The sequence below is a fragment of the Durio zibethinus genome, chromosome 4 (genome assembly GCF_047325235.1).
Source record: "Durio zibethinus cultivar Kanyao isolate XHJ-2024 chromosome 4, ASM4732523v1, whole genome shotgun sequence".
NCBI lineage: Eukaryota > Viridiplantae > Streptophyta > Magnoliopsida > Malvales > Malvaceae > Durio > Durio zibethinus.
Window position 1 is genome coordinate 13,047,229 of NC_143165.1, and position 25,517 is coordinate 13,072,745.

General features: G+C 31.8%; 4 protein-coding genes across 4 annotated transcripts; 3 read left to right on the forward strand and 1 right to left on the reverse strand.

Annotated features, from left to right (window-relative positions):
* Positions 1–331: 331 nt before the first annotated feature.
* LOC111287887 (uncharacterized) lies at positions 332–1,356 on the forward strand. The gene is made up of 2 exons (XM_022878573.2): positions 332–564; positions 952–1,356. The coding sequence occupies exons 1-2, from the start codon at positions 426–428 to the stop codon at positions 1,221–1,223; spliced, it is 411 nt and encodes a 136-aa protein (XP_022734308.2). The 5' UTR covers positions 332–425; the 3' UTR covers positions 1,224–1,356.
* A 2,969-nt stretch (positions 1,357–4,325) lies between these two features.
* On the forward strand, positions 4,326–8,073 carry LOC111288586 (putative disease resistance protein At1g61300). The gene is made up of 2 exons (XM_022879529.2): positions 4,326–4,619; positions 5,030–8,073. The coding sequence occupies exon 2, from the start codon at positions 5,048–5,050 to the stop codon at positions 7,985–7,987; it is 2,940 nt and encodes a 979-aa protein (XP_022735264.1). The 5' UTR covers positions 4,326–4,619; positions 5,030–5,047; the 3' UTR covers positions 7,988–8,073.
* Positions 8,074–15,175: 7,102 nt separating this feature from the next.
* On the forward strand, positions 15,176–17,286 carry LOC111288648 (protein ULTRAPETALA 1-like). Its single transcript, XM_022879619.2, has 3 exons — positions 15,176–15,365; positions 16,231–16,555; positions 16,724–17,286. Exons 1-3 carry the CDS (start codon positions 15,191–15,193, stop codon positions 16,896–16,898), a joined length of 675 nt encoding a protein of 224 aa, XP_022735354.2. The 5' UTR covers positions 15,176–15,190; the 3' UTR covers positions 16,899–17,286.
* Positions 17,287–18,020: 734 nt separating this feature from the next.
* On the reverse strand, positions 18,021–21,535 carry LDL2 (LSD1-like2). The gene is made up of 3 exons (XM_022879259.2): positions 21,391–21,535; positions 19,344–21,003; positions 18,021–19,206 (listed from the first exon to the last, which is right to left on the reverse strand). The coding sequence occupies exons 2-3, from the start codon at positions 20,875–20,877 to the stop codon at positions 18,497–18,499; spliced, it is 2,244 nt and encodes a 747-aa protein (XP_022734994.1). The 5' UTR covers positions 20,878–21,003; positions 21,391–21,535; the 3' UTR covers positions 18,021–18,496.
* Between the last annotated feature and the right edge of the window lie 3,982 nt (positions 21,536–25,517).

Consider the following 25,517-nt stretch of genomic DNA (forward strand, 5'->3'; position numbering starts at 1 on the left):
TAAACTTCTTACAACAATATTACCCTGTTTTTTTCAGTTTCTAACAGGCAGTAGTCAACCATCAAGCAAAATTACATAGTTAGAATAAATTAAATAAGATTTTTTTTTATTACATAGCTGTACCTAAAAACCTGCTCTTTACGTCTCATTTTCCTTTCCTTCATTTTTACATTTAAAAAAATGATTTTAATATATTTTATACTTATTAATATCAAAATGCAATTGGATGTTAAAAAAAAAAAGAACAATATAAAACAAAACAAAGGTTTAGAATATTCATAAAAAAATGAAATATATTGACCAAAAATAAAATAAAATAAGGCTTTTAAGTTTTAAAACGTGCATTGACTAGGCCAAATAGCTTCGGTTCTGATTTATCCGAGTCCTGTTTCCTCTGTGTCTCTTTGCAGTTTTCCATCATATTCATGGCTGATACCATCAAAACTGACGTATCTCATAACGTGTTGAACTCTATTCGCCGCCACACGATTGGAAGTTTCCTGATGAACCTCGCCAAATTTGCGGTTGAGTCCGCCATCAACGTCTCCCACAAAGGCTTCACTGGTTCGTTTCTTTCTCTTTATCCTCATCTATTCTCTAGAATTTTACATCAATTACAGCTTGCTTTGTCTTGTTTTGTTCATTTTTTGCTTAAGATCACAATTATATTTTCTGGGTTTCATTTTTTTAGCATAACAGAGCCCAACCCTTGTCAATTTGATCGTTCAACATTCCAAATTGAGCTAAAAAAAAACTGAACCATGTTTTTGTTTTGAGTAAATATATGTTCTCGAATCGAACATGAATGAACTTTATTATGTTCGTGATTTGTTCGTTTAATTAAAAAATCCTGAATCGCTTCAGTCACCAATTTTTCATATGCGAATGATTTTGTTCCAAATTTTCTTTATTACTATCATTTGTGTTGGTTCTTTGGTTTGATTATTGCAGGTGGGAAGAAACTGTACGGGACTTTTTTGCAGGAAAAGTTTGAAGATCAGCCAACCAGATTGAAGCTGGAAGATGTCAAGCTGATTGAGCAGGAGAGGCAATTGGCAAAGATGGAAGACATGAACGAGGTTAAGCAACAAAGCAAGACAGTAGCAGGCAAAGCTGATAGAGGATCAGAGCCTAAGAAGAAGAAGAAGATACCTCAAGGGATAAAGGAAATGGAGCTTCAGGATCCTAACAGGAAAAGAATTTTCATTCGTTCTCGTCTGTAAACTACTAGGAAATTGTGCTGTTTCAGCTCATGCTTTTTCTGAAACAGAGACAATATCTTTTAATTCTGTTGAAATTTTCCCTTTTTTTTTTGTGATTAATTGCAAATTCCAATCCCTCTCCCCTTTGGTAAAATTTACTGGAAATATGTGATTTTTTAGCTGAAATTTCACTGTTTCTTCAAGCTAAAGTCCAGTGCTGTGGAATTTCTCCAGGATGTAGAACTAGTGAGTCTAGCTAGTTCTTGGAAACTGCAATTTTTTTAAAAAAACTTAGTGAATTTTAGCAGACTATATATTTCAAGCAAATCTGCAATAAAAATTTATGTCACACAATATTTGGTATTTGACTATTTCTCATGAAAATGCAAGTCCAATGAGTTTCTATATTAATTCTTTACTAAATTTTTGACAAAATGCAAGGCAAGTTAATCTTTGATCATGTTATATTTTATAGGTCACGTCAATTAAAATTCACACATAATTTCAAAATAAAACAATCACGTATTTACTTAGTCACGATACCATTTATGAGACATAAAAAAGAAAAATAAATTAACCCGGCAAAATTCTCTACTCGACACTCTCTTTGCTTCTCTCTCGTCATCTTTTTCTATCTTCACTTTTTTTTTTTTTTAATACACTTAATTTGTCTTCCTTGTGATAGGTTTGATACGCTCTCCAACTCAATCTCTCACCAAGATTAAAATTACATCAACTGATCCTTTCAAAGATTATTATAACCCCACTCATTTTTGACAAAATGTGAGTCCGATCCCTCTTTCATGCATGCAACAAAGAATGTGCCAATATCTCTTTTTACATTTTTTTTTTAAATTTTATTATTTTAAACTTTTTATTAGCATGCAATACCATGAGAAACTTTAGCATTGTACTTATCATTTTATTTTTAGATCAAAACTTTTTAAGTTTTTGATTGATTGTCAAACAATATTATACATATTCAACCATACAACGTATCTAAAATTTTATATCAATATTTTTTAATTTAACTCAAATAAACAAAAACTTTGGTAAAAATTTATCATCTAAGACATCATTTATGAAAAAATATTTGAATAGACGAAGATAAAAAAAATTAAAAAAATTAATAAATATCGACTTTGAAGCTTTGCATTGACAATAAAAATATTTTAAACAATTATATAAAATTACCTTCGCAATCCAAATATATAATGCACATCTACTATTTAATAAGAGCAAACCAAGAGAGAAAACAATAATAGAATTCTATATAAAAATATGAAACATCTATAAGGAAACCCTAAAAATGAAAGTTTTAAATCAAATCAAACTTAAATTTATAAAAACGAAAAATTGATAATACTTTATTTTATCAACTTAACCAACTTCCTTCAAAAAAATTATCCAAATATATAGATGAATTAAATTAAGTAAGTTCCTTAACATTTAACTTCAAATATGAAAAATATTCATATAAAAAACAAAAAGTAGACAATAAAAATCAATTAAAGTAAATGATTAAAATATAGACTTGCATTAAATTATAACCTAAGCAAGCATGCATTAAGCATTAATTAACTTTCAACTAATCAAGAGCTCTACAAAACTATCATTGTTACTATCATTAAAATAAAATTAAATCAACCATTACCCAAAATTAACAATTCTATCAAAAATCAAGATCAATGAATAAAAATCAATTAAAAAAAATTTACGAATTTAATCTAACCTCTTGGCAAGTGAAATTATTTTCATCAACAACATCAACAAACCTAACAAATTCTCTTATAGCATGTGTTAAAATATCCCAATGGGTAAAAACTAATCCAAAAACTGATCCAACAATCTGGAAAAACAAAAATGAAAAATAGATAATATTTCACTTTATCAACTTAGGTAACTAATACATGAAAAATTTTAACTAAGTAGAAAGAAGAAAGATAATTGCCTTTTTTAGTGTAAGTGTTACAGGTAGGGATGGCATCGGGTCGGGTTCGGGGCGGGTTTTGCTCACCCCAACCCGACCCGATTTTATGCTCATCAAACCCGATCCCGACCTCAACCCGAATTATTTTAATACCCGACCCCGACCCGAAATTAATAAAATATTATTTTTTAAAATATAAAATATTATTTTTTAAATATAAATATTTAAAAATATCATTATATAAATATATATGTAAATAAATAATTAATTAATTAATTAAAAAATAATTTTTTAATAATATCGGGTCGGGTAAGATCAGGTTTTAAGCATACCTGAATCCGACCCGACCCCGATTATTACCTAAATTTACCTGACCCGACCCCAACCCGAAACCTGAAATTAAAAAAAAAATCTAACTCTATGAGATCGAGTCGAACCGAAACCCGTCGGAGACGGGCTTGATTGCCGTCCCTAGTTACAGGTGATGATAAGAGCTTCTCTATCTTTCTTTTCCTTCTTCTCCTCTGTCTTAATAACCTTTTTTTGTCTTCTCATTTTCTTCAAGAGCAACTCTTTCTTATCAAAGTAATGGCCTATCCCAGCTCTTTTTTATTTTCAAATAAAGAATAACAGTTTCCATCAAACTCCTTTTTTTTTTAACAGAGTAATAACATCTATCAACTTTTTTTTTCTATAAAAAAAATCTTTTCAAAAAATTTTCAATAAGAGGAATAAGCTTAAAAAAATTAATGTATGAATAATTAAAAAAATAAATTACTTTTTTTTTCATTCAATAGTTGGATTTCCGTAAAAATTTTAAAAATAACAATCTAATCTAATCTAATCTAACTGTATATTATTTTTATCTTAACAATCTTGAAATTATGACACATATTACTTTTATTTAAAGCTTGGCCTCTAAGTTTTTATTCACATGCATGCTCTATAATAAAAAATGCTGTTAAATAAATCTGTTTAAATTGTAAGAAAAAGTCAGCATTTGCATCATTTACATACGGATTCTTTTCACACCCTTTTAGTTTGACGTGTCTTCCCAACAAGACTTGCTTTGTCAATGTCGAAAAGCTCGAGAAGTCAAAGATCAAACACTTTTACATAATTAGAATAAAAAATTTTAAGATCAATTTCAAGCATTGATTTCTTTACTTAAAATGATTTCCAGCATTGATTTTTCAGTACCATACATATATTCTAATCCAAATGTCATTTTTTTCTTCCCTATGTATAACAGTCTCTCATTTTTTTTTCTTCCCTCTATGTTTCCTTCTTTCATAGCATGAAGTTGCCAGAGAAACTCTGCAATCGCTTGCATTGACTTGTCCACCATTGATTTCTTTTGCTCCATAATTCATAAGATTTAGTATTAGGTAAGGAGATCTTCTGGTATCTACCTTCTTGGCTTTGCTTCTGTCTCATTTTTCCCTAATTTTAACCAACATCTTCAGTATCAGCCCAGCTACAAGAAGGTAAACTATCTGCTCTTAATCTTTATTTCATCTTTGGACATGTTACACAAGTGAATTTTACTTTGAATTTGATCTAATTTTAAAAGGAAATAAAAATATAATCTGGAGCTTAGCTCGGTTAGTTCATATAGTCACCTTTGAGATTCAATTCCTAGCACCTCAAACCCCTTCTTATATTCTTAGACTGCGACCTTCTTTGTAAAAAAGACATGAACATATGGACATATGTAATCAAAATATCAGATGCTTATATATAAAGTATTGTGAATTTAACAAAATTTGATTGAAAGAGAGTTTTTTTTCATTAACCTTTGCCAATTTATTGATTGTTTGTCTTTGTTACAATTATACTAGAATATAACAAGTCAAGTGAGCATTTTTCATATACATTAGTTTAATTTGCATGGCAGGAATTAATTAGCTTACATATGGAGCTTCTGGAGCCTATCTTTGAAATGATAAAGTGCATAGGGGTTCCAACCTGCAGATACTTGAACAATCACCTAAAGCTTGAAGAAAATGTGAATGAACTTAGAAGAAGATTGGATGATCTAAATGTTAGGAAGCAAGATATAGAATCGAGACAGGAAGCAGAGGTTCGTTGCAGGAAAGTGGTAAGGAAAGAAGTGGAGAAATGGCTTGATGATGTAGAAAGGATGAACACTGAATATCAGAAGATTGAGCAGAAGATACACTTCGTGTCATACTTCTGCCGGGGTCGCCTAGGAAAAATAGTTTGTAAAAAAATCAAAGAAGTGAAGGAAATTTACCAACAAGGCAATTTCCCTGAGGGTGTGGCAATTGATAAGCCTCCTGCCAACGGGGTGACATTTCAAACAACAAGTTTAGAAGGTGAAACTTATGTGAAAGAACAAATTTGGAGATACTTGATGGGCAATGAGGTTGGAATGATCGCAGTATGTGGAATGGGTGGCATAGGGAAAACTACCATTATGAAACATATCAACAATCAACTGTTGAAGGAGACTGACGGGTTCGATAAAGTGATTTGGGTCACTGTATCCAAAGAACCCAATGTAGTCAAGTTACAAGAAGATATTGCACGAGCTTTGAGTCAGTGTCTACCTCAAAATGAATTGGAACGAGCAACTGAACTGATGGATATCTTGAAAGCAAAGAGATATGTGCTGATCCTAGATGATGTTTGGAAACGGTTTTCCTTATTGGATGTGGGAATCCCTGAGCCAACATTACATAATGGAAGCAAATTGGTAATCACTAGCAGATTGATTGATGTTTGTTTATCTATGGGTTGTCAGGTGATCAAAATGCAACCTCTTTCAGAAGAAGAGTCCTTGAACTTGTTCTTAAATCAAGTAGGACGTAGTGTCGTAGAAATTCCTACTTTAAAAGAAATTGTCGAGCATATTGTTCAGCATTGTGGAGGTTTGCCGCTTGCCATTGTTACAATAGCTGGTAGCATGAAAGGGGTGGATGATGTCCGAGAGTGGAGGAATGCACTAAACCAGTTATGCGGACGTTTGAACAGTGTGAGAGGATTGGAGACTGAAATATTCGAGTGTTTGATGTTTAGTTATGAACGTTTGGGAGATCCAAAAATCCAAAATTGCTTCCTTTATTGTGCATTGTATCCTGAAGATCATGCAATCAAAAGAAGAGAATTGATAGAAAAGTGGATAGATGAGAAGCTCATTGATGAATGTGAGAGTAGACAGATAATGTATGATTGGGGCCATAGTATTCTAAACAAGCTTGAAAAGCATTGCCTATTGGAAAAGTGTCAAACCCGGAGTTTGTTTCCTGAGGAAGGAGTCAAGATGCATGATGTTTTGAGAGACATGGCATTGTCTATAAAAAGCATTAGCCCTCGATTCATGGTGAAAGCTGGAATGCAATTGAAGGAGCTACCTGGTGAGAATGAATGGACAGATGATCTTGAGAAGATTTCTCTGATGCATAATTCAATATCAGAAATTCCTGATGGCATATCACCAGAATGTTACTTTTTATCAACTTTGTTGTTGCAAGAAAATGGTGAAGTGAAGAGGATTTCAGAATCTTTCTTTGAGCACATGCCCCGGCTAAAAGTTTTAGATCTTTCATATACTGGTATTTCTGAACTCCCCAATTGCATCTCCAATTTGGGAAACCTTGTTTCACTTGTTCTTAGAGGTTGTGACAAGCTTAGACAAGTGCCTTCATTGGCAAAGCTTAGAGCATTGAGAAAGTTGGACCTTTTTAATACAGCTATCAAAGAGGTCCCCCATGGAATAGAAATGTTAGTAAACCTGACATATCTTGGTTTATATTCAGAGAGTCTAAAGGAGCTACCAAAAGGATTACTGCTTAAGCTTTCTCATCTCCAATACTTGTCAACCACATTGTGTGTAAAAGGAGAGGAAGTAGCCAAATTGAGGAACCTGGAGACTTTTGCAGGTCTATTTCTTGACTTCCAAGGCTTTCAGAATTATGCCAAGTCTATACCAGATCGACAATGGCCTATCAATTACGTGCTTGGAGTGGGATCAGATTGGCCCCTTGAAGTCACTTTCAATTCGGTCAAGTATTTTGAGAAACCTGAATTTTATAATGAGATAAATTGCATAAATTGTGAGATAGGGAAAGAAGATCAGGTATCACTTCCAAATAACCTTCACTCTCTGAATATAAAGAAGTGCCACGATCTCACAAGCTTGAGCAATATCTCTTTGTTCCATCAAGCAAATGAGTTGAAGAGGTGTTATATTAGTGCATGTGAAGGGATGGAGTGTGTGCTTGACATGTCATTATCATCTTACAACTCGCTTCATAACATTGAGTTGCTATTCCTCAAGGAATTATGCAACTTGCTTGAACTTGTGAGAGTAGGGGTAGCAGTATCATCTGCATCCCGACCTCGTACGCGGCCAGCCATCTTCTCTTCCCTCAAAGTATTTATTTTGGTAAAATGTTTGAAGATGAAGAAGTTGTTTACACTTGAGCTGTTGCAAGGCCTTCAAAACTTGGAGGAAATTGAAGTTAGAGACTGTAAAGAAATAGAGGAAATAATAGCAGCAGAAGGAAATGGTGCCAACATACCAACAACAGTTGTTCTTCCCAAATTAAGAGAATTGTGGCTGATTTGCTTGCCAGAATTGAAAAGCTTTTGTAGGATTGAAGTTATGATTCAAGCAGATTCTATTCAGTACCTTTGGATATCAGGATGTCCCAAACTGAAGAGGATGATCCCTTTGTTTCTTCCCTTTCTTGAAAATAGGCTGCCATCTCCCCCTCGCACCCTCAAAGAAATCTCAATATGGCCTAGAGAATGGTGGGAATCTGTGGAATGGGACGATCCTAATGCTAAGGATGTCCTTTCTCCCTTTGTTTCCTATAAGAGCTTTTGATTGAAAAGCTCCACTCTTTGTTTCTCATCTGTTTTGTAAATTTTAGCTGAATGTACAATGTGGCTTTAGATTAAGCATTTCATTCATCCTTAGATTTAGTCCAGTATGCTTTACCAATTACTAACAATAATGCCTCCTCCATGATTAGGAGGTGTAAACGAGTTGAGTTGAATCATACATTTTCAAGCTTGACCACAGTTTAAATTAACAACTCGAGACTAGAAGCTTGGCTAAGCTTCATTTTTTATGCTCGAGCTTGACTCCCTTCCCTTTCCTAACCAAATATTGTGTAAGAGAAAGGAAAACATATATAAAGATAGCAGCCTGTCCTATCCTACATGACATGAGACCACACATCCGCACCAGGCAATCTTAGTTTTCACTTCAATTTTTAACTGCGTCCCCATCCGATTGTCATCCATGGATTTCTGACAAAGAAGAACCCTATCACCAACTCTAACACCTTTACAGTGAACAAATTCAACCCAACCAACAGAAATGGCAGATGATTCTCTGCTCTTACTTTGCTCAATGAAGCATGGAAAACTCCAAGCTTCTCCAGCATCATCGATTACATGCATATTGAAAATTTCACCATCCTTAAAAGGAAGAACACCCATGGAATTTAAAGGGATCAATAAAAGTTCTTCTACATCCTTGGTTTTTAGTATCTCTGAGAACATTGCCATGCCGGTTAAGCTGTCAAGGTTTTTGAAACTGCAAATATGAGAAGTCAATGAAGTTTTGCTGCTTCCTCAGATTCTGAAGTTGCTCCCTTTGGCTCCTTGTTAGTTGCAGATGTTATAAGAAAAAACTGTTACTGTAAAAAAAGGAAAAATCAGTAATTTTTACATGCATCTCGTGGATTAAAATGACCAGGAATGAAGTTATATTTAGTAAGATTCCAAAGAATATGGCTAAAAAATGTTTACTTTACCTTCACCTGGTCTAGGTGAGCTAATACATTTCTTCTCAAAAGAAAGTCCAGGAAACTTTAACATGCAAAATTATTTGTGATCAGCATCAGAAGAAATTAACATCCAATCATCAACGAGTCAAAGATGAACGTTTGCTAAAGTTTGTTTTATTGGCTGATTTCCCAGCAGGTTTAAACATTCATGGTTTAAACAAGAGAATGGAAGAAGAAGAAAAAGATACTAGATGAAAATAGATTATATACAGAGTTATGCTAGAGCTAGCTCTGTGGTAACATGAATCGAACTATTCATTCGCCTTTTACCGGTGTAAAAAAAAAACAAGAAAATACAGAGTTATGCCACATGTTTTATCAAAATTGATGGAACATTTGCAATGTAACATTCTTGATCTTCATCTACTGTATGATGATTCGTGAATCCTCTTTACTGCAGTCATCTCCGGTTTGATAGTGTAAGATATATAAATAGGCATAACTAAGGCAGAGATTGTAATGATACATATTTCTGGAGAAAAGAAATAAAGAAAAGATTCTAACACATCTGTTCATACAAATGAGAATCGAGAAGGAACATTAACTAGGTAAAAATATTATGAGTTCTGAACTAATAAGAAACAGAGAAATGGTTGTAACTAAACAAGGCATCAATGTACAAAGAAATTTCAAGGCAATACCCCATAACTCCTTTTTCTATTTATCTTTCTCCTTTTTTTCTCCTTTCAGACTGAAGTGAATAATAAATAAATACATCAATGAACTAGTATTAATACTCCATGCAAAGCAATAATAATAGATCTTATCAGTGAGTCAAATTTATCTGAATATTTATAATAAGAAAACATGTAATTTGCAACTTGAATTTGTCAAGGTTCTAGTTGTCACCTCATGTAACCAAGATTTCAGTGATTAAGCCAAGCAAAAACCATGCAAGGCAGATGAGAACAAATGCAAGCGTGGAACCTCAGGGATTTTGTTTCTGCAATGAAGTCACTTCCGTGACAAAACTTCAATAGAGTTTCCATCATTTTTTCTGAATATAAACAGATTACTTTGATTATCTTTATTGCCCCCCCTATCTCATTTACACTTAAACTCAGACCGCATGATCTTTATTGCCCTCCCTATCTCATTTACCTTAAACTCGGACGGCATGAATAACCACATGACCTTTGCACGAGTGCACATTTTGTATGAGGTCTCAAAGCACCTGAAAGTGCAATGCAGTCGAGTCCATCTTGAGCAGGCTGTAAGAACATCAATCTAAGAAGATATCAACAACCAGGAGCTGAAACTTACTCTGTTTGGTTTTTAGCAACATACAGGAAGTTCCTGATACATCACTCCAAAATCTTTCAGAGAGCCCGGTCCATGAGAATCCCTCTTTCCAATAACTTCCTCTAAGGTGTCATAAGGAGCAACAGCCACTGCCAAAAGCTGACAATCAAATTAATCCAGACCATATTCTGGTTGAAAAGTAGCTATTGAACAGCGTATAACTACCAATATAGTGCAGTAAAAATCAGCCAAGATAGCTTACCTCATCCCGTGGCCTGCAAAAAGTGCACAAGTGATAGCATGAGTACCTAAGAAGAAATGGTGGCGTAAGAGCATACACCCAAGAGGATTAACAAGAATTAGAAATAACTATTAAGAATTCATAATATCCCAGAAAACGAAGGTAACAAATAGCAAACCTCAGAACAAACTATCGTTGACTCGCCCCAACAATCTTTGCAAATGCTTGGTCCAGTTCTTCACCTCCCCCAGCTTCATCATAACCATAGCCAGTGCACCTAGCAAAGTGCTTGTTACGAAATAAGCATATGAACAAAAGCACCATGCCCTCCGGCATTATTAACAGATTAAATAATTGGACAATTGCTTGTAGAGATAGATATGCACATTATAATTGCCATGCATATGCATACATGGATCTACAATTGTATGCGCACAAGTGTGTGTACAATGGCATAAAGATATGCCTCAAAGATATGTCTAATAACATATTTAAGAAAAATCTGGTTTCTCAAATGCAGGGAACATGTAACACAAAAATGAAGCCAGGGCAGATGACCAGCCGCTTCAGATAAAATGTGTACTTAAATGAGATCCAACCCGAGAATTTTGAAAAGCTTTAAGAACAAAGGAGGAATTGCAAGCTACCAAATTATCCACAGCTCTGAATTCCAAGTACAGAGAATCCGCAGCTTTTGCAACCTGCCGTAGAGATAAATAAAGCAACTCTAGGTGTTAACACTACCAATTCTACAGTTCTGCAGCAATCAAAACTCGAACTAGGGCTGCTGGCACTTCAAAGTCCATGAAAAATTTAGTGCTTTTAGCAAATGATAGGGAATTCACATCAATGCAAAGTGTGATATTTCCAATCAAGCTTTCAAATCTTGATACAAATGCTAGGCTACATAGTCTTACAGAAATCAAAACTAGGAATTTGTGCTATCACTTCAACTTTATAAATACTTGAATATGAATCCTATTAGCAACCAACAAGGTACAAGCTATGTTTGATTGCCAAGTAAAAGCAGTTGAATTCTCCACATTATATACTAAACCAGACTCAGAATCAAAAGATTCAACCTTGAATGCTCTTTACATTGTTTCTTGAATTAAATGTTTCAGTTTAAATCAGTAAATAGAGTTCCTTCAAATTCCTTAGCAAACAACCAAAAAACCATCAACTTGGCCCGACAATTAAATCTTAACAAAACCAAAATTTTCTTTCTTACAGTTTCTTAGGAAAACCAAACCTCAACAAAGTTTCTTCCTTTCCCATCAATCAAGCAAAGAACTTCAACTGTTTACAGTTACAATATTTGAATAATAAAATTATCAATTAATGTGATACTTAAAAGAGTTGTTTATTTGCCACATCCATTTAGAGCTAGTTAAGTTGAGAGTGAATATATATTAATTAACAAATTTATTATTCAAGTACTATATTAAAATTTTTTAAAATTAAAATACTATATTAAAAATTTCACTGCAATTAAAAAGTCATTCACAATATTAATTTATAAAAAAAAAAACCAAATTAATAATCCATTTTGAAGATAAAAATTCTTTAATTACATAATTTTCTTGTACATACGGATGTCAATAGGTGGGGTATAGGAAAGGTAAAGCATTCTTCATTTTTAGTTTTTTATATTATATATATTTTTGTATCAACGGGTATTTTAAATCTATCTCCATTCACATCCTTACAAGTATTTAATAAGTATGGATAAATTCTATACCAAGAGTTTATTTTTAAAAAATAAAAAATAAAAAAATTTTTTTTTTAACTTTTTTATTTCTATGTTATATATTTAGGTAATTTTTTTATAAATATATATATTAATATATATTTTTCAATAAAAATATATTAATTTTAATTAATCTAAAATAATAATTTATATTATTTAATAAAAAATCTATTTACTAAATATATATAAATATATATATGTAGGCTATAAGTACGAGACAAATATTATATTATCCATTTCTATTCTCATACCTAATAAAAATTTAAAATTATACTTAACCCAATTTTCATTTGAATAAAAACTCAAAATTTTCATTAGATATGAGTAAAATTGATATATTTGCTTATACAATTACTTCACAAATTTTTTATTTTTCCTCTTTACGAAAAGAAACAATATCTTTTAAAAATTATTAAGTAGCATTAATAACCATATTAAATAATTGTTTTTTTTAATGAGATTTATTATAATTTTTTTTTAATTTCAAACATTCACATTCCTCATCACTTACTATTCACCATTAGAGTTTAACAGCATACAATATAAAGCAAAATGGAATGATCAATGATAACATATTTAAGCTTTTTTGAAACAATTGAAACATGTTAGATTTTGAACTCCATAACGAGAGGTAAATCACCTTTCATCTATAAACCTTGACAAATAGCATATGAACACGTGCTAAGATACATTTTGTCCGTAATAAGTAATGAGTGACGTCATTTTTTACCTACTTATTTTCTTAATTTTTAGATTCCATATTAAGACAACTAAGTAATGAGATTGTATTTGGGCCATTTTGAGTAGATTATTCAAATCAGAATAGATTGATTTGACAGATTAGATTTTATTTTTTGAAAGAGATATCACTAGTTTTACTGCTTATAAATTTAACTCACCTACTGTATAATTCTGTTGTGGAGATAAATTTTACAAAGTGAGTAATTTTTACAAAACATAGAAACCTCCGAAATGAGATTTTGCTTATCAAAGATTAAATCAAGGTAAATTTCTCACTTTTTTTCAATTTTGATTGCATAGGTTATTCAGAGTTATAATATAATTAAAATTTTTTGAGATTATCATAAATGTTGTTGTTTTATTGTAAATATTAATTTCTTACATTTGCTTAAATCAAGTTTGTTTTTGATTTGTTAAAATCTTTGGGGCAAGGTTTTCTTATTCACCATTTGCATGAATTTTAAAAATTAAATTATTGGTGCATAAACAACTTCTTATTTTTTATCTAGATATTTCACTTTTTTTTTTTTAAGTGAACATCAAATATGTCAATATGAGAAACAATTTAGTTACAATTTTCCTATTTGCAAAGAGAAAACATAGGTGATATTTGAGTTGCAATTATTTGATCATCCATTCTTATATTACATTTGCCAAAATGAGAAACAATTTAAATTATTGATGATTAAGATGATTAAAATTAAGATGAATAACTAGAACACAAGGTTTAGAAAGATCTATCAAATCCCCTTTACCATCATGTAATTAGAAATTATGATGTATTTTTTTTTAGATATATAATAACCTTTGTTATATATTATTTATATTTTTAAAAAAACCCTTAAAAAACCTACAAGCTATTTTTCATATTAAATAAAAAGGCCTTTTTAATCAAATTGAATGAACATTATTATTTGTTCAAGTGAAGTGGACTAAATCTTAAAGAAATGAAAATATCTATTGGTTTATTTGTTAAATAATGGTATTTATTTTCATTTTAGACAAAAAGGTAAGATGTTTTGGTGCTATTGGTTTAACTTTGTTTTAAGAAATAATTTAACAAATAAGTACTATGTATGATGCTATAGGTTAATTTTGATGACATAATAAGTTGTCCTTTTAATCATTTCTTGATATATTGAAAATAAATTAAAATTCCCCACATTTCTTCTCAATTTTTTTAGGTTAAGGACAATATTGTTACAAATATAATTTTTTTTGAAAGAATTAGAAATATAAATGTTTGGGGTTTGATTTATAAGAATGAGAATTTCAAGGATCCATTTATAATTTCCCTAAAACGTTAAGGTTTTTCATCTAATTTTTTTCCTAACTTTTTTTTTTTATTTCTTATATCAAACTCTTGACTTTTTTTTTTCTTACCATCCATCTCAATTAAATATTCTTATTTTATTATCCCATTTTATGAGTAATTAAATTTTTCCCCTTATCTTTGTTAATCATAAAAAAAAAATACTGTTTGATTGATGTACCCAATGAAAAAGGAAAATTACTATATAGTAATAATAAACAGTCCTAGTTTATTTCTCAATGGAAAATTGGTTTCTTAACCCTTATTGTGTTTCTCACATTTGATATACTTTGAAATATTCCCTTAAAATATATTAAAAAAATTAATCGATAAAATGAGATATGCATCATTCTTTTAATTATTTAAAAAGATTAAAACAAAAAAAATCTTGATAAAATTAAAAAATATTTGAACTTAGTTAGAAGGTTAAAGAGTGAAATTTGAACATAATTATAAAATTAAATCGTAACGCTCTTTTTATATAAAAAATAAGAAAAAAAAAGTTAATTATATCCTATAATCTTTTAATTTAATCTTAAAAGATTTTATTCCAAACCAAAATCTAAGAAACTCTTAACATTTATCAATCTTCTTTTGGCAAACTCCCCATCTCTCTCTCTTCCTTCTTTTCCACGTTTTGGCTCTCTTGCATGCTTGTTGACATGTCTTTGATGAGTTGGTTTCGGTTTTTTTTACATAACCAGCAGAGATTTGATACCCTCTCCAGACATTAATTGCATGTCTTCATATAAGGTTGAATAATTTAGGACACACACACACATACACACACACATATATATATATATATATATATATATATATATAAACATACCCTTTTGTTTGCTTTCTAATATGCTTGGTTTTTTGGGGCTGTTTTTATTGTATTTTCAATATTGTCTCTGGTGTTAGGGTTTTTGTTTTGTTTTGTTTTTTTTAGGTTGTCAAAGATGTTCACTGAAGAAGAGTTCAAAGGGATGGATAGCTTCAAAAGAGGTTCTGATTTCATTGAGGTTAAGTGTGGCTGCACAAGCAAGAAATATGGTGATACCATTGGGAAGCTTAGGGTTTTTACCAATGGCCAATTTCTGATATCCTGCGAATGCACATCGACTTGTGATGGAGGTAAATTACTATTTTTTTTTCTTTCCTAATTTATATATTATTGAATCATACAATTCTTTATTTTGATTTTGTTTGTGAATGCAACTTTGTTTGTGGTTCTTTATAATTCTATGAACTTTATATTTAAAAAAAAAAATTACAACCTAATAGAAGAGAAAAGATATTAGTATTCAAAATATAAATTTATCGAATTCTTTATGAATTTTATTTTCATGACATGTTCATTTATGTAATAACATAACCTTTTAATTTATTTTCACCTTCAATTTTAAAACTTTCCATCCATTTCATAAAATTAAAATTTTCAAAATCATAGAGCTGTTTATGGAATTGTTTCCAATTACTAAACTAGCAATGCCAATTCTCTTTTTTTTTCTTTCTTTCTTTCTTTTATTATGTTCTATATAGTCATTAAGGCAAGTTAATCACTTTAGCCTGATTGATAATTGGAAAATCAAGAGTTAATGAAAGCTTCAAGTTATAGTTCGAGTAAGTTGTCTTGCCTCTGGTAATCAATTTTGTCCTGGTTTCATCAAGATTATCAATGCTGGAAATCTAACTATGTCAATAACTCAACAAAGTCTATCGAAAGCTCAATATCTCTTCTAGTTTCATCACTCTTGTGCATAAATTTAGTACTTATAGAATCCCAAGTTCAGCTCGATTAGATCACACAATCACCTTTAAGAAGTGATATCAGTAGGTCCAGGATTTAAATTTTAGCACCTGCAACTCAGCCTTCTCAATATATCAGTATGCTGCAACTTCCTTTGTAAAGAAAAAAAAATAGTACTTGTGTAGTTGAAGTTGCAGCTCTTCCATACCATTTTTCTAACCAAATGATAAGGGAATTCTTGATAACCAGAGAGACTGACTCCCAATGATTTCGAAAAGCACTCTGGAAGGGAAGGAACCAGGAAATGGAAGAAACACATTTGGGTGTTCATGAAAAATAAGAAGGTTCCTTTATGGAGAACTGTTCTCCTGAAATATTACAAACATGCATCAAATGGAGCAAATGGGCTTAGCACCATGCAGTCTAAACGCCTTGTTCATCGTGATGAGTTCATTTGTTGTTCAAGATGCAACAAAGAACGCAGGTTTCGTCTCCGGACTGCAGAGGAATGCAGAATTTACCATGATGCTTTAAATGCAAGAAGGTGGAGGTGTGATAACTGGCCATATGACAAGTAAGTTTCAACATCAGTAGTGATTTTAAACCTATCGCTTTCATGTTTATTTTTTATGTTAGGGTTTCGTCTTGAAGAAACATTAAAACACATCAACACATCGCATAATCCATTTCCAGATAGATAAATTCCTGATAGCTTTGCATTTGTTGGTTCATTTTCTTTCAGCATCACCTGCAAAGATGCTGAAGAGCGAGCAAGTAGGAAAAACTGCAGAGGCTGTCCTCGATCTCCGACCTGCAAAGGTTGCACAACTTGTGTGTGTTTCGGGTGCCTCAAGTGTCGCTTTGGGGATTGCAAGTGTCGCACTTGCGTTGATTTCATGCAAAATGCTGAACCTTGAGCTAGGAACTACACTTCCTATCTGTGCTACAATGCTCCAACTCTCATTTCACCAGCAAGAAAAGGAAAAATATGATCGATTAGACTTCTCTGAACTGAAGTTATGTTAAAATAATGTTTGTTGCAGGATTGTAAGAACTTGGCTGTTCTATTTCTTTCCTTTCCAATAATTCTTAGCAGGCAACTGGACTAAAGGTTTTCTTTGATAGTGAGAAATGCTATCAGTTGGCACATTTTCAGTTTTTGTTACTAATGAAGTAGTTCTCATTTATGCAACTTGTTTCTGTGTTTTTTTTTTTTTTTTCTTGCATATTTTTTACAGCTTGTTTCTTTATCTGTTTTCTTGCCATGCTAGCCGGATACTATCTAAGTATAATTGCATGAACTAACTAAATTAAATGTTAATTTTTATTTTTAAAATTTTCTATTAAATAAATTTTGCAAGAATAAGAACAATTGAGATATTCACTTAACATTGGTATTAAGTATTTTTACTTATCTTTTATTTTTTTTTAATTAAGTAAATTTTGAGATAAAAAATTTCATAAATAAAAATGACATAACAAAAAAATTTGCAACCCACAACAACATGCAGATATCTCCACTTAATTGAAATAAAATTTGATAATACAATCTAAATTTATGATAGAGACGATTAGATAAACGAGGATTAGACTATTTGAAAAGCATCATAAATTAGCAGTTTTAAAGCCAAAACCCTTTCTTTGGAAGACATAGAACCCCAATGATCCATTCATGACATACAATTGAGCAGGCACAGACAACTGAAATTGAACAAATTAAGACACATGACATCTTTCTTAAGCTTTCCATTATAGATATGTGGTTAGCACCATATCCAACCATCAAATTAGCATCAATCAAACTCAAAAAGTCTTCATATTGGTTCCTCCAATGTTTATTAGAGAACAGCAAAGAAAAAAATCAAACAATAGTACGACAAAAATGCATGATCATGAACATCAAAATTAAACAAGTTCACAAGAAATTACCTTTCCAAAACTTTTCAATGAATTACAGCTTCTTAACGGATTTGAACCCAAACAGTAAAAAAAACTACAAAGAGAGAGAGAGAGAGAGAGAGAATAGAATCATGCACACGTAGGAGAAAATTTTACTATAGACAACATGCAAGATACAACTACAACACTGGCCAAAAAAAAAAAATACCAAATACAAGTTTTAACATGGAGCAGCTTATAGAAATACATGACATTTTCAATCTCTTTACTATGCTCCCTAGTACATTAAGAATTTCCAACTGGAAACTGCTACAGCTACATGATGGACCAAAAGGTCCCCGAATTAGCCTTCAATTTGCTCATCCAAAGATACAAAAATGCGCTTCAGCTAAGAAAGAATTGAGGACTTCTTCTAACTCGGACAACATCATTACTATTGAAGTCAATGAATAAACCTACCTGGCTTGATTATGTACACAACCATAAACCAGAGAAGACATACTATCCTTCCAGCCTTCCTCTCATGGAGCACTAGTATGCAGCACTGGATTTAATTCTAACAAAAAGTACACAAAACTTTAGTGCAATGACACAAATAGCCTGTCTAGACTGTGTTTCACAGTGGAGCAGACATGCGATTCCTGCCCCTACCTCTTCTTGCATTAGATATGCTAGTAACCAACGAGTTATATATGTTTCCAAGGGCATTAGCTCCCATAAGCTTTGATCCGATATTATTTATCAAATATACCAACTTACTTTCTTCATCTCCAGTCACCAACTGTAGCTCATGTGCCTGCTCACGGGATAATGTTGTGTACAGCTGCAAGGGTTGATTTAATAGGGGTTCACAGCTTCTTTCCAAAACCTTTCTCGTATCATCTTTGCAATTATCAAAAGTAATTCTCAAGAGCCCCAACGATTTAGGGTCTTCTGTTAGTGGATTGAATACAAATGAGAACTTCCCAACTGCTAGATCAGGCCTCTTGAACAGATCCACCAATACTTCGCTGCTTGCTCCAAGATTCCGCTGCACAGACCTCCTCAAATTATTTTGGTGACCCCTTGTAGCACGGAGAATGCGTGAAGCTTCCCTTAGACCACTCAAATAGGCACCATGCATGGTGGCCGGGTATTGCCTAGTTGTGGCTTCACCAGCAAAGAACAATCTGTTCCGCACACTTTCTGCAAGTATGTCATAATCACAACCAGAGGACTGTACCCTAACATGAGAGTATGAACCATATGAAAGGGGATCATTTCCCCATCTTGTACAAATTGATTGTATAGGGTCAGGCACATCTACACCCTTTGGACCATATATACCTGTGGGGAAAAAGAATAAATTATTTGGCTGCTTTCCAAATGAAGAGACAGAAAATAACAGAGCACAAGCATGCAAAGAGCAAGAGAATATATAATCTGTTGACATTTGTTACAAATTCTTGGAAAAATATAAGAACCTCTAAGTTTGCTTAGTACACGATGGAGCAAGAGTGAAGGATCTGTGCGTTCAAATGTTTGTGCAGCTTCACCAGCCACCAGCGCAATCAACACTGGACCTCCGGAAACAGTATGGTAGCTGTAGAATAAAAAGAACTCCCCACGATTATTACTGGTATCATTGAGACATCCAAATGTGTCTAGGTCTTCTCCCCAAAAAACATGGGGGAAAACCATGGCAACTTTATTCAGGAGCCCAAAACCCAATCTCTCAATTGCTGCTAGCTTTCTCTGAGGTAACTCTGGTTCAAATCTAATGGTCTTTCTCTTCAAGACTCCAAGAGGCACAGTGCAAAGAACCATATCTGCTTGGAATGCTTGATCACCAGCAACAACCTCGACCCCTTCATTCCCATATCTAATAGCATCAACTGTTTTCCCATAGATTATGGGAATTCCATCACATAAAGCATTTATTAATCTCCAATTCCCTCCAGCAAGAAAGCAATGGTCTCCACCCATCTCATAAGGATCATCCTGGTCCCAGTAGGCAGCTGACAAGTCAGAAAGACATCCTGCATTTGCATATTCCAAATTAGCAAGATGCCATTCCAAAAGTTGCCTCTCCTCTGCACTTCTAACCGCGGCATACAACTGCCTGAGCTTTTCCAAAACTGATCCCAGAGAAATATGATTTGCAAATCCACCCATAATTTGTCTGAGTTCCACAACTTTGTCAAGCAACTTGTTAAAGATCATTTCAATCCTGGAATCAATTTCCTTATTGACAGGCGCCCCATCAGGTTTGTATAAGGGACAACTATCTCGGACCTTATGAAGTGGAATAGAAAGTTGCCTAGCCAGAACACCGAGAGGATTGGCATGGATACCAGTGATTACACTGCCACCAAGGTCCACAGCAGCAAGATTATCCTTCTTACCCATCTTTTGAGTATAAACTCTTCCCCCAGGTCTATTCCTCCCTTCCAAGACAACTACCTTGAAACCAAATGATAAAAGCTGTCTTGCTGCAGCCAAGCCAGAAAGTCCAGCTCCAACTATAATCACGGAACCCTCAGCAGCCTCCTCTGGGATGTAAGAGGAAAATGATGGTGAAACTCCAAAATTAATATACCCATTATACAGAAGAAAATCATAAGCTGCAGACATCAAATGTTCATATTCACCACTAACGGTTTCTTTTATCTGTCCCTTAGATAACCAAACCCGTACATTGCTCCTCCAACGAGCAAGAATATGATTCCTGACAACAATATAATCATTCTGCTCTTTTCCACCTAATTCTCTTACCACCCCTGCTTTAATTTCCTCCTCAAGCAACGCATCAATAGGGAACCCCAAAGATAATGCCATCATAGCCTCAGTTTCAGTTTCTTTCTCCAACTCCTCCTTTGTTCTATTCTTTTTCCTAAATGAACCACCTAAATGCTTCTCTATAAACTCATCCATCAAATTCTCATCGTAATTCTTCAAACCGGCCTTCTTCCTTAACGACCTCTTTGATACCAACCCTTCTGAAACCGGCGTCTCCATATCACTTTCTTAACAAAACCAACTTCTCAAAGTCCTTCAAAAACCATGAAAACTACGGATCCCACCAAAAGCACAAAACCAACTTTCATTTCACACAAAATCTAATATAAAGGCATTTCCTTGTCCCTACAAATCCCAAAGAACTAAATGAATTTGTCATCTAAAACAAACTAAAAACTAAATGTATTCTTTGGTCTTTTCACAATTCCAAGCAAAACCGATCAAGAATCTACTTGTATTTTATCAAAAAATTCAATCTTTTTCTCACTAAATTGAAATTAGTGACATTATTCAACAGTAAAATTCACAAAGATTCGACTCTAACAACAAAAACCCATTTCTTTTCTCACCAAATACAATAAAAATAACACAACAATTATTACAAAAAGAAATGAGCATAAAAATTAGAGCCTTGAACACTCAAATGTGTGCATAAAAAGTTGAGCTAAAAAATGGACGGAAAAAGGGATTGCAAGAGAGAGTTGACGAGGGGAGGGAAGAGTAGTGACTCACCTTTTTGGGAGAGCCGAGTTGACTCGTGATTTTGGGGAATTTTAGGCGGTTAGTGGAAGTTCTTGTTAGGGTTTTGCTTCAGGCGAAGACCTCGAGAACTGTAATTAAAAAAAAAACGTTGAATTTTAGAAAATTGGATTGGAGGGAATCGGAACGGTGAAATTGTGTTGGGCCTTCATTATTAAGTCAGGCCGGAATGACCCATTGATACATGGCCTTGATATCAAAAAATTCAATTGGAAGTACCCAAACCCAAATTTCTTATATTTTGTACAATAATTAAATTTATTTTTTTCTTAAATTTAATTATAAAAAATTATCTCATACATTGGCTTTTTCAAATTTCACAAACAGAGTTATAAAAGTGACACATATCTTTAAAGTATATTTAAAAATTAAAAAAATTAATTAAAAAAATGAAATATATGGTGTTTTTTAATTATTTATATAAAATTAAAAATGTATTGAATTTATTTAAATGATTATAATATATTTAAAATATAAATAAAATACAAATTTATACTAACAAGAAAACCTATCCTATGACTGTTTTGTTTTTTAATTTGTTGTATATGTCATTAATGTCTTAAAAAAATTAAAAGGTAAATTTAAGCAGAGCAAAGACTAAAACTTTTGAATTTTTTAAGACAGACGATAAAAAGGAAGAGAAAACAAAAAGAAGGAGGAAAGAAATAATAGAAAAAAAAAAAAACAAAACGATTAAGGGGCAAAAGGGAGAAAGATTGCCAATGGACTAACCCTTCTACAACTACCATCTCTAGACCTTTTAAAGTTTCAATCTCCTCCTCTTTTTCATTCCTTAAGTTTTTTTTTTTATTTTCTTATTTTAAAACTTTTCTTGTTTTTTTATTTTGCCTTTAATTTTTCAATTTTTAAGGTTTTTTTACCTATTCTTTAACTTGCTCGATCGAAGTTTTTTTTTGTTATTCTTCCAATTTTAGAGTTTTTGGTGTTGAGCCATTCGATTTTCAATTGAAATTGCTCTTACTTTTTTCCATTAAAAAATTAGGATTTTTTTTTTTACGATGAAAGGATATATATAATATAAAGAAAGATAGTGAGCTCTAAGGGATTGAATGATTCGCCATCGCATGTAGTTGGGCCAATGAAATAGTATGGTGTAACAAAGCTTATATCGATGGCAGGTCATACCAAAGCGGATATACAAAAAAGTCGTGATTTGGAAAATATATATATTTAGAAATATTAGATTTTGTTTTCTAGGTATTGTTGATTTATTTATTTTTTGAAAATTATTGATAGTTTTTTGTAGAAGCTGACTTTATGAGAGGAAAAGGATATTTTTGACATAAAAGAAAAGGAATTCAAGAAAAAGATGAATAGGAAAGGATTTTATTTCTTAAATTTTCCTTTTGGATCCTTTGCTCCTTCTATTTCCTTTTTCATTTTCTCTTTGTTATTTCCTTTTCAATCTAATCCCATCTTTGACATCATCGACGGCTATTTAGAAAAATAATTTCTCCACCAAAAAGCTAATTCCTTAGAATCTTCCACTCAATGCCTTTGCTTCTTGATTGATTTTCTCTTTCAAAAGCTTTTCGGTTCTAAACTCGTCGATTAGGTAACATTTTACCTTGCATATTCCCTTTTCCTTTTTTTTAATTTCTCTTTAATTGTTTCTTCATTTAATGAAATCTTAACAAACAAACAAAAAAATTTGAAAATTGGATTCAAAACAACTCAAAGAGGATTTACATAGAGTCAGATGTACTATAACCAATTCAAATGCCACTGCTTTTTTTTTTACCAAAGCTTAGGGTATATAATTTCATCTCTCTCTCACTTTTTTTTTAAAATTTTCATGACATTAGTTGATTAATTTGTAATTAGAATTGAAAAAGAGAGAAAATAATGTAAAGCTTTTTTCTTTTTAATCTTTTGCTCCCTTATAGAGTGACAGGTTTTGGTTGTGTTCATTGGATTGGTAACAATGGCAGAAGAGTTGGACAATGAAGCTCAATTTAAGGTTGCAAATCAATTGGAAGCCATTGTCATCTTTAAGAGTACAAATCACTCTATTATTTTGAAGGTATGCATATTATTTTACAAGTGTTTCATTGAATAAAATATTGAAATTTTGAACTTTATATGTATTTGCATTTTTTATTTAGTTGTTGGATTCTGATTATAGATTATTTTAGTTACTAAAATAAGATAGAAAAACAAAGAAAAATCCATTAAATCTCTATGTTAACAAGGAAATAATAGGCATTTTAATGGGCTCTTAATTGGTTTACAAATTGTTGATATTGTCTATATGATTAAGTTCGGGAAAGTAGGTAATTTCTTTGAAAAAAATCGAGTTCAAGAGAAAAGTAATCTTAAATGGGATCGTTAGAATAGTTTAACCTGGGGAAATGTTAGGATGTTTGGTACACTAGTTAATGGCAAAACAACTTTATTAACTACATTAGGAGACTGCTTAGGTGGGTGACTCAATTGAGCCATTACTTACAATGGCAAGCCTTTTTCCAATTCAATTCAATGAAAAACAAGATAATTTACTCAAGATGATGTTTTTTACCCTCACTTGACAATGACTCCAAAGCATATAAATAAAAAAATATATATTTAATTAATTAAAAATATTTTATTGGAAACAGATAATCAAAATTTGTGTAAAACCAAAAAAAAGCACAAGAGGTTTTATTGTAAGTGAACCTTTTTCTTTTGCCATGTCTATTTGCAAGCATGTACTTTTTCGTGACTTTTGACTTTATTGCATCAATTTTACAGGTATCTTTTGGTTCTTTGATTAGATTTTTGCCTTATCGCAATCTAGCTGCTAAATGAAAGTTGGTAGCTTTTAAATCATGGTTGAGACAAAAGGGTTTTTCATCTTACAACTTCACTTTTTTGTTTCATTTTTAATTCATATTTTTTCTTTTAATTTTATTTGGGTATCTTTATTTTTTTTATATTTTTATCAATTAGGCTTTTTTTTTTTTGTAATGTAAGTGTTTACTTTTAAAATTTTATAGTAATGTCTGTTGATCCTTGTCTTTATCTCTTTATTGTATTCTTGATAAAAAAAACTACAAAAGGTATTGAATGAGAAGATTCTTTACTTTATTCTTGATTAGAAAACTACATAAGATATTCAACAAAAAGATTGATGATAAGTATGGCATGAATATGCTAGGCTCTTATTCAAGAAATCTTAATTATAATGCTCCATTTCTTTTTAGGGTAATAACTAGATTATAGATAACCTTTAATTGGTTGTTCCAATAAGTAGGCTTGATCAAAAAAATGTAATTGTATCAATAAAGCATTTATGTTGAGGATAGTATGTTAGGGTAATTGCTAGATTGATCTGCATTATTTTAGAATAATTTTTAGTTTTTTTTTTTTTCTAATTCAAATAAAGCTGGCTTTGTTGTTTGTAAAGAAGAAAAACATTTTATCAACAATCATTTGACATTTACAATCAAGCATCAAAATGATCCACTGACAAAATTTGTATGAATTGTTGGATTTGATATCAAACCATTTAGGTTAAATTTTTTTTCTTCTTTATCGTAAAAGTATAGATGTTGCCTTTAAATTCTCTTTCTAATTGTATTTAGACACACTATATATATATATATATAATATATTGCTATTTATGATAAAGGCATATATAGATGACCTGTTATAAATTATGAAAAACTAAGGAAATAAGGCAATGTTTCTAGATATGGCATGAGGTACTTAAAACTATTATAGAATATTTCTACCACATTTTTACTAACCGATTGCTTTAATGTTTGTTTTCTAAATTTGCAATTTTCAAGTTTCGATTCTTAATGAATTTTTAAAAGTATGTGTTTAATTATTGTGCACTTTATTATTTACCAACATTCATTTATTTAGTGTGACCAAAATTGGTTGGTCAATACTTTATGAAACTTAAAAATTATATGTTAGTCTAGAGAATATTGAGAAGTATTTATTTATTGAAAGAAATTATGATCCCTAGAAAGGCTTTCAACATGTTGAAGAAATTGTCATAATATTCATGTTCGAAAACCTACCTATTAAATACAAAAAAAATAGTCACCATTAATCTTTTTTATTTAGCTGTGATTGGTCACATATGTGAA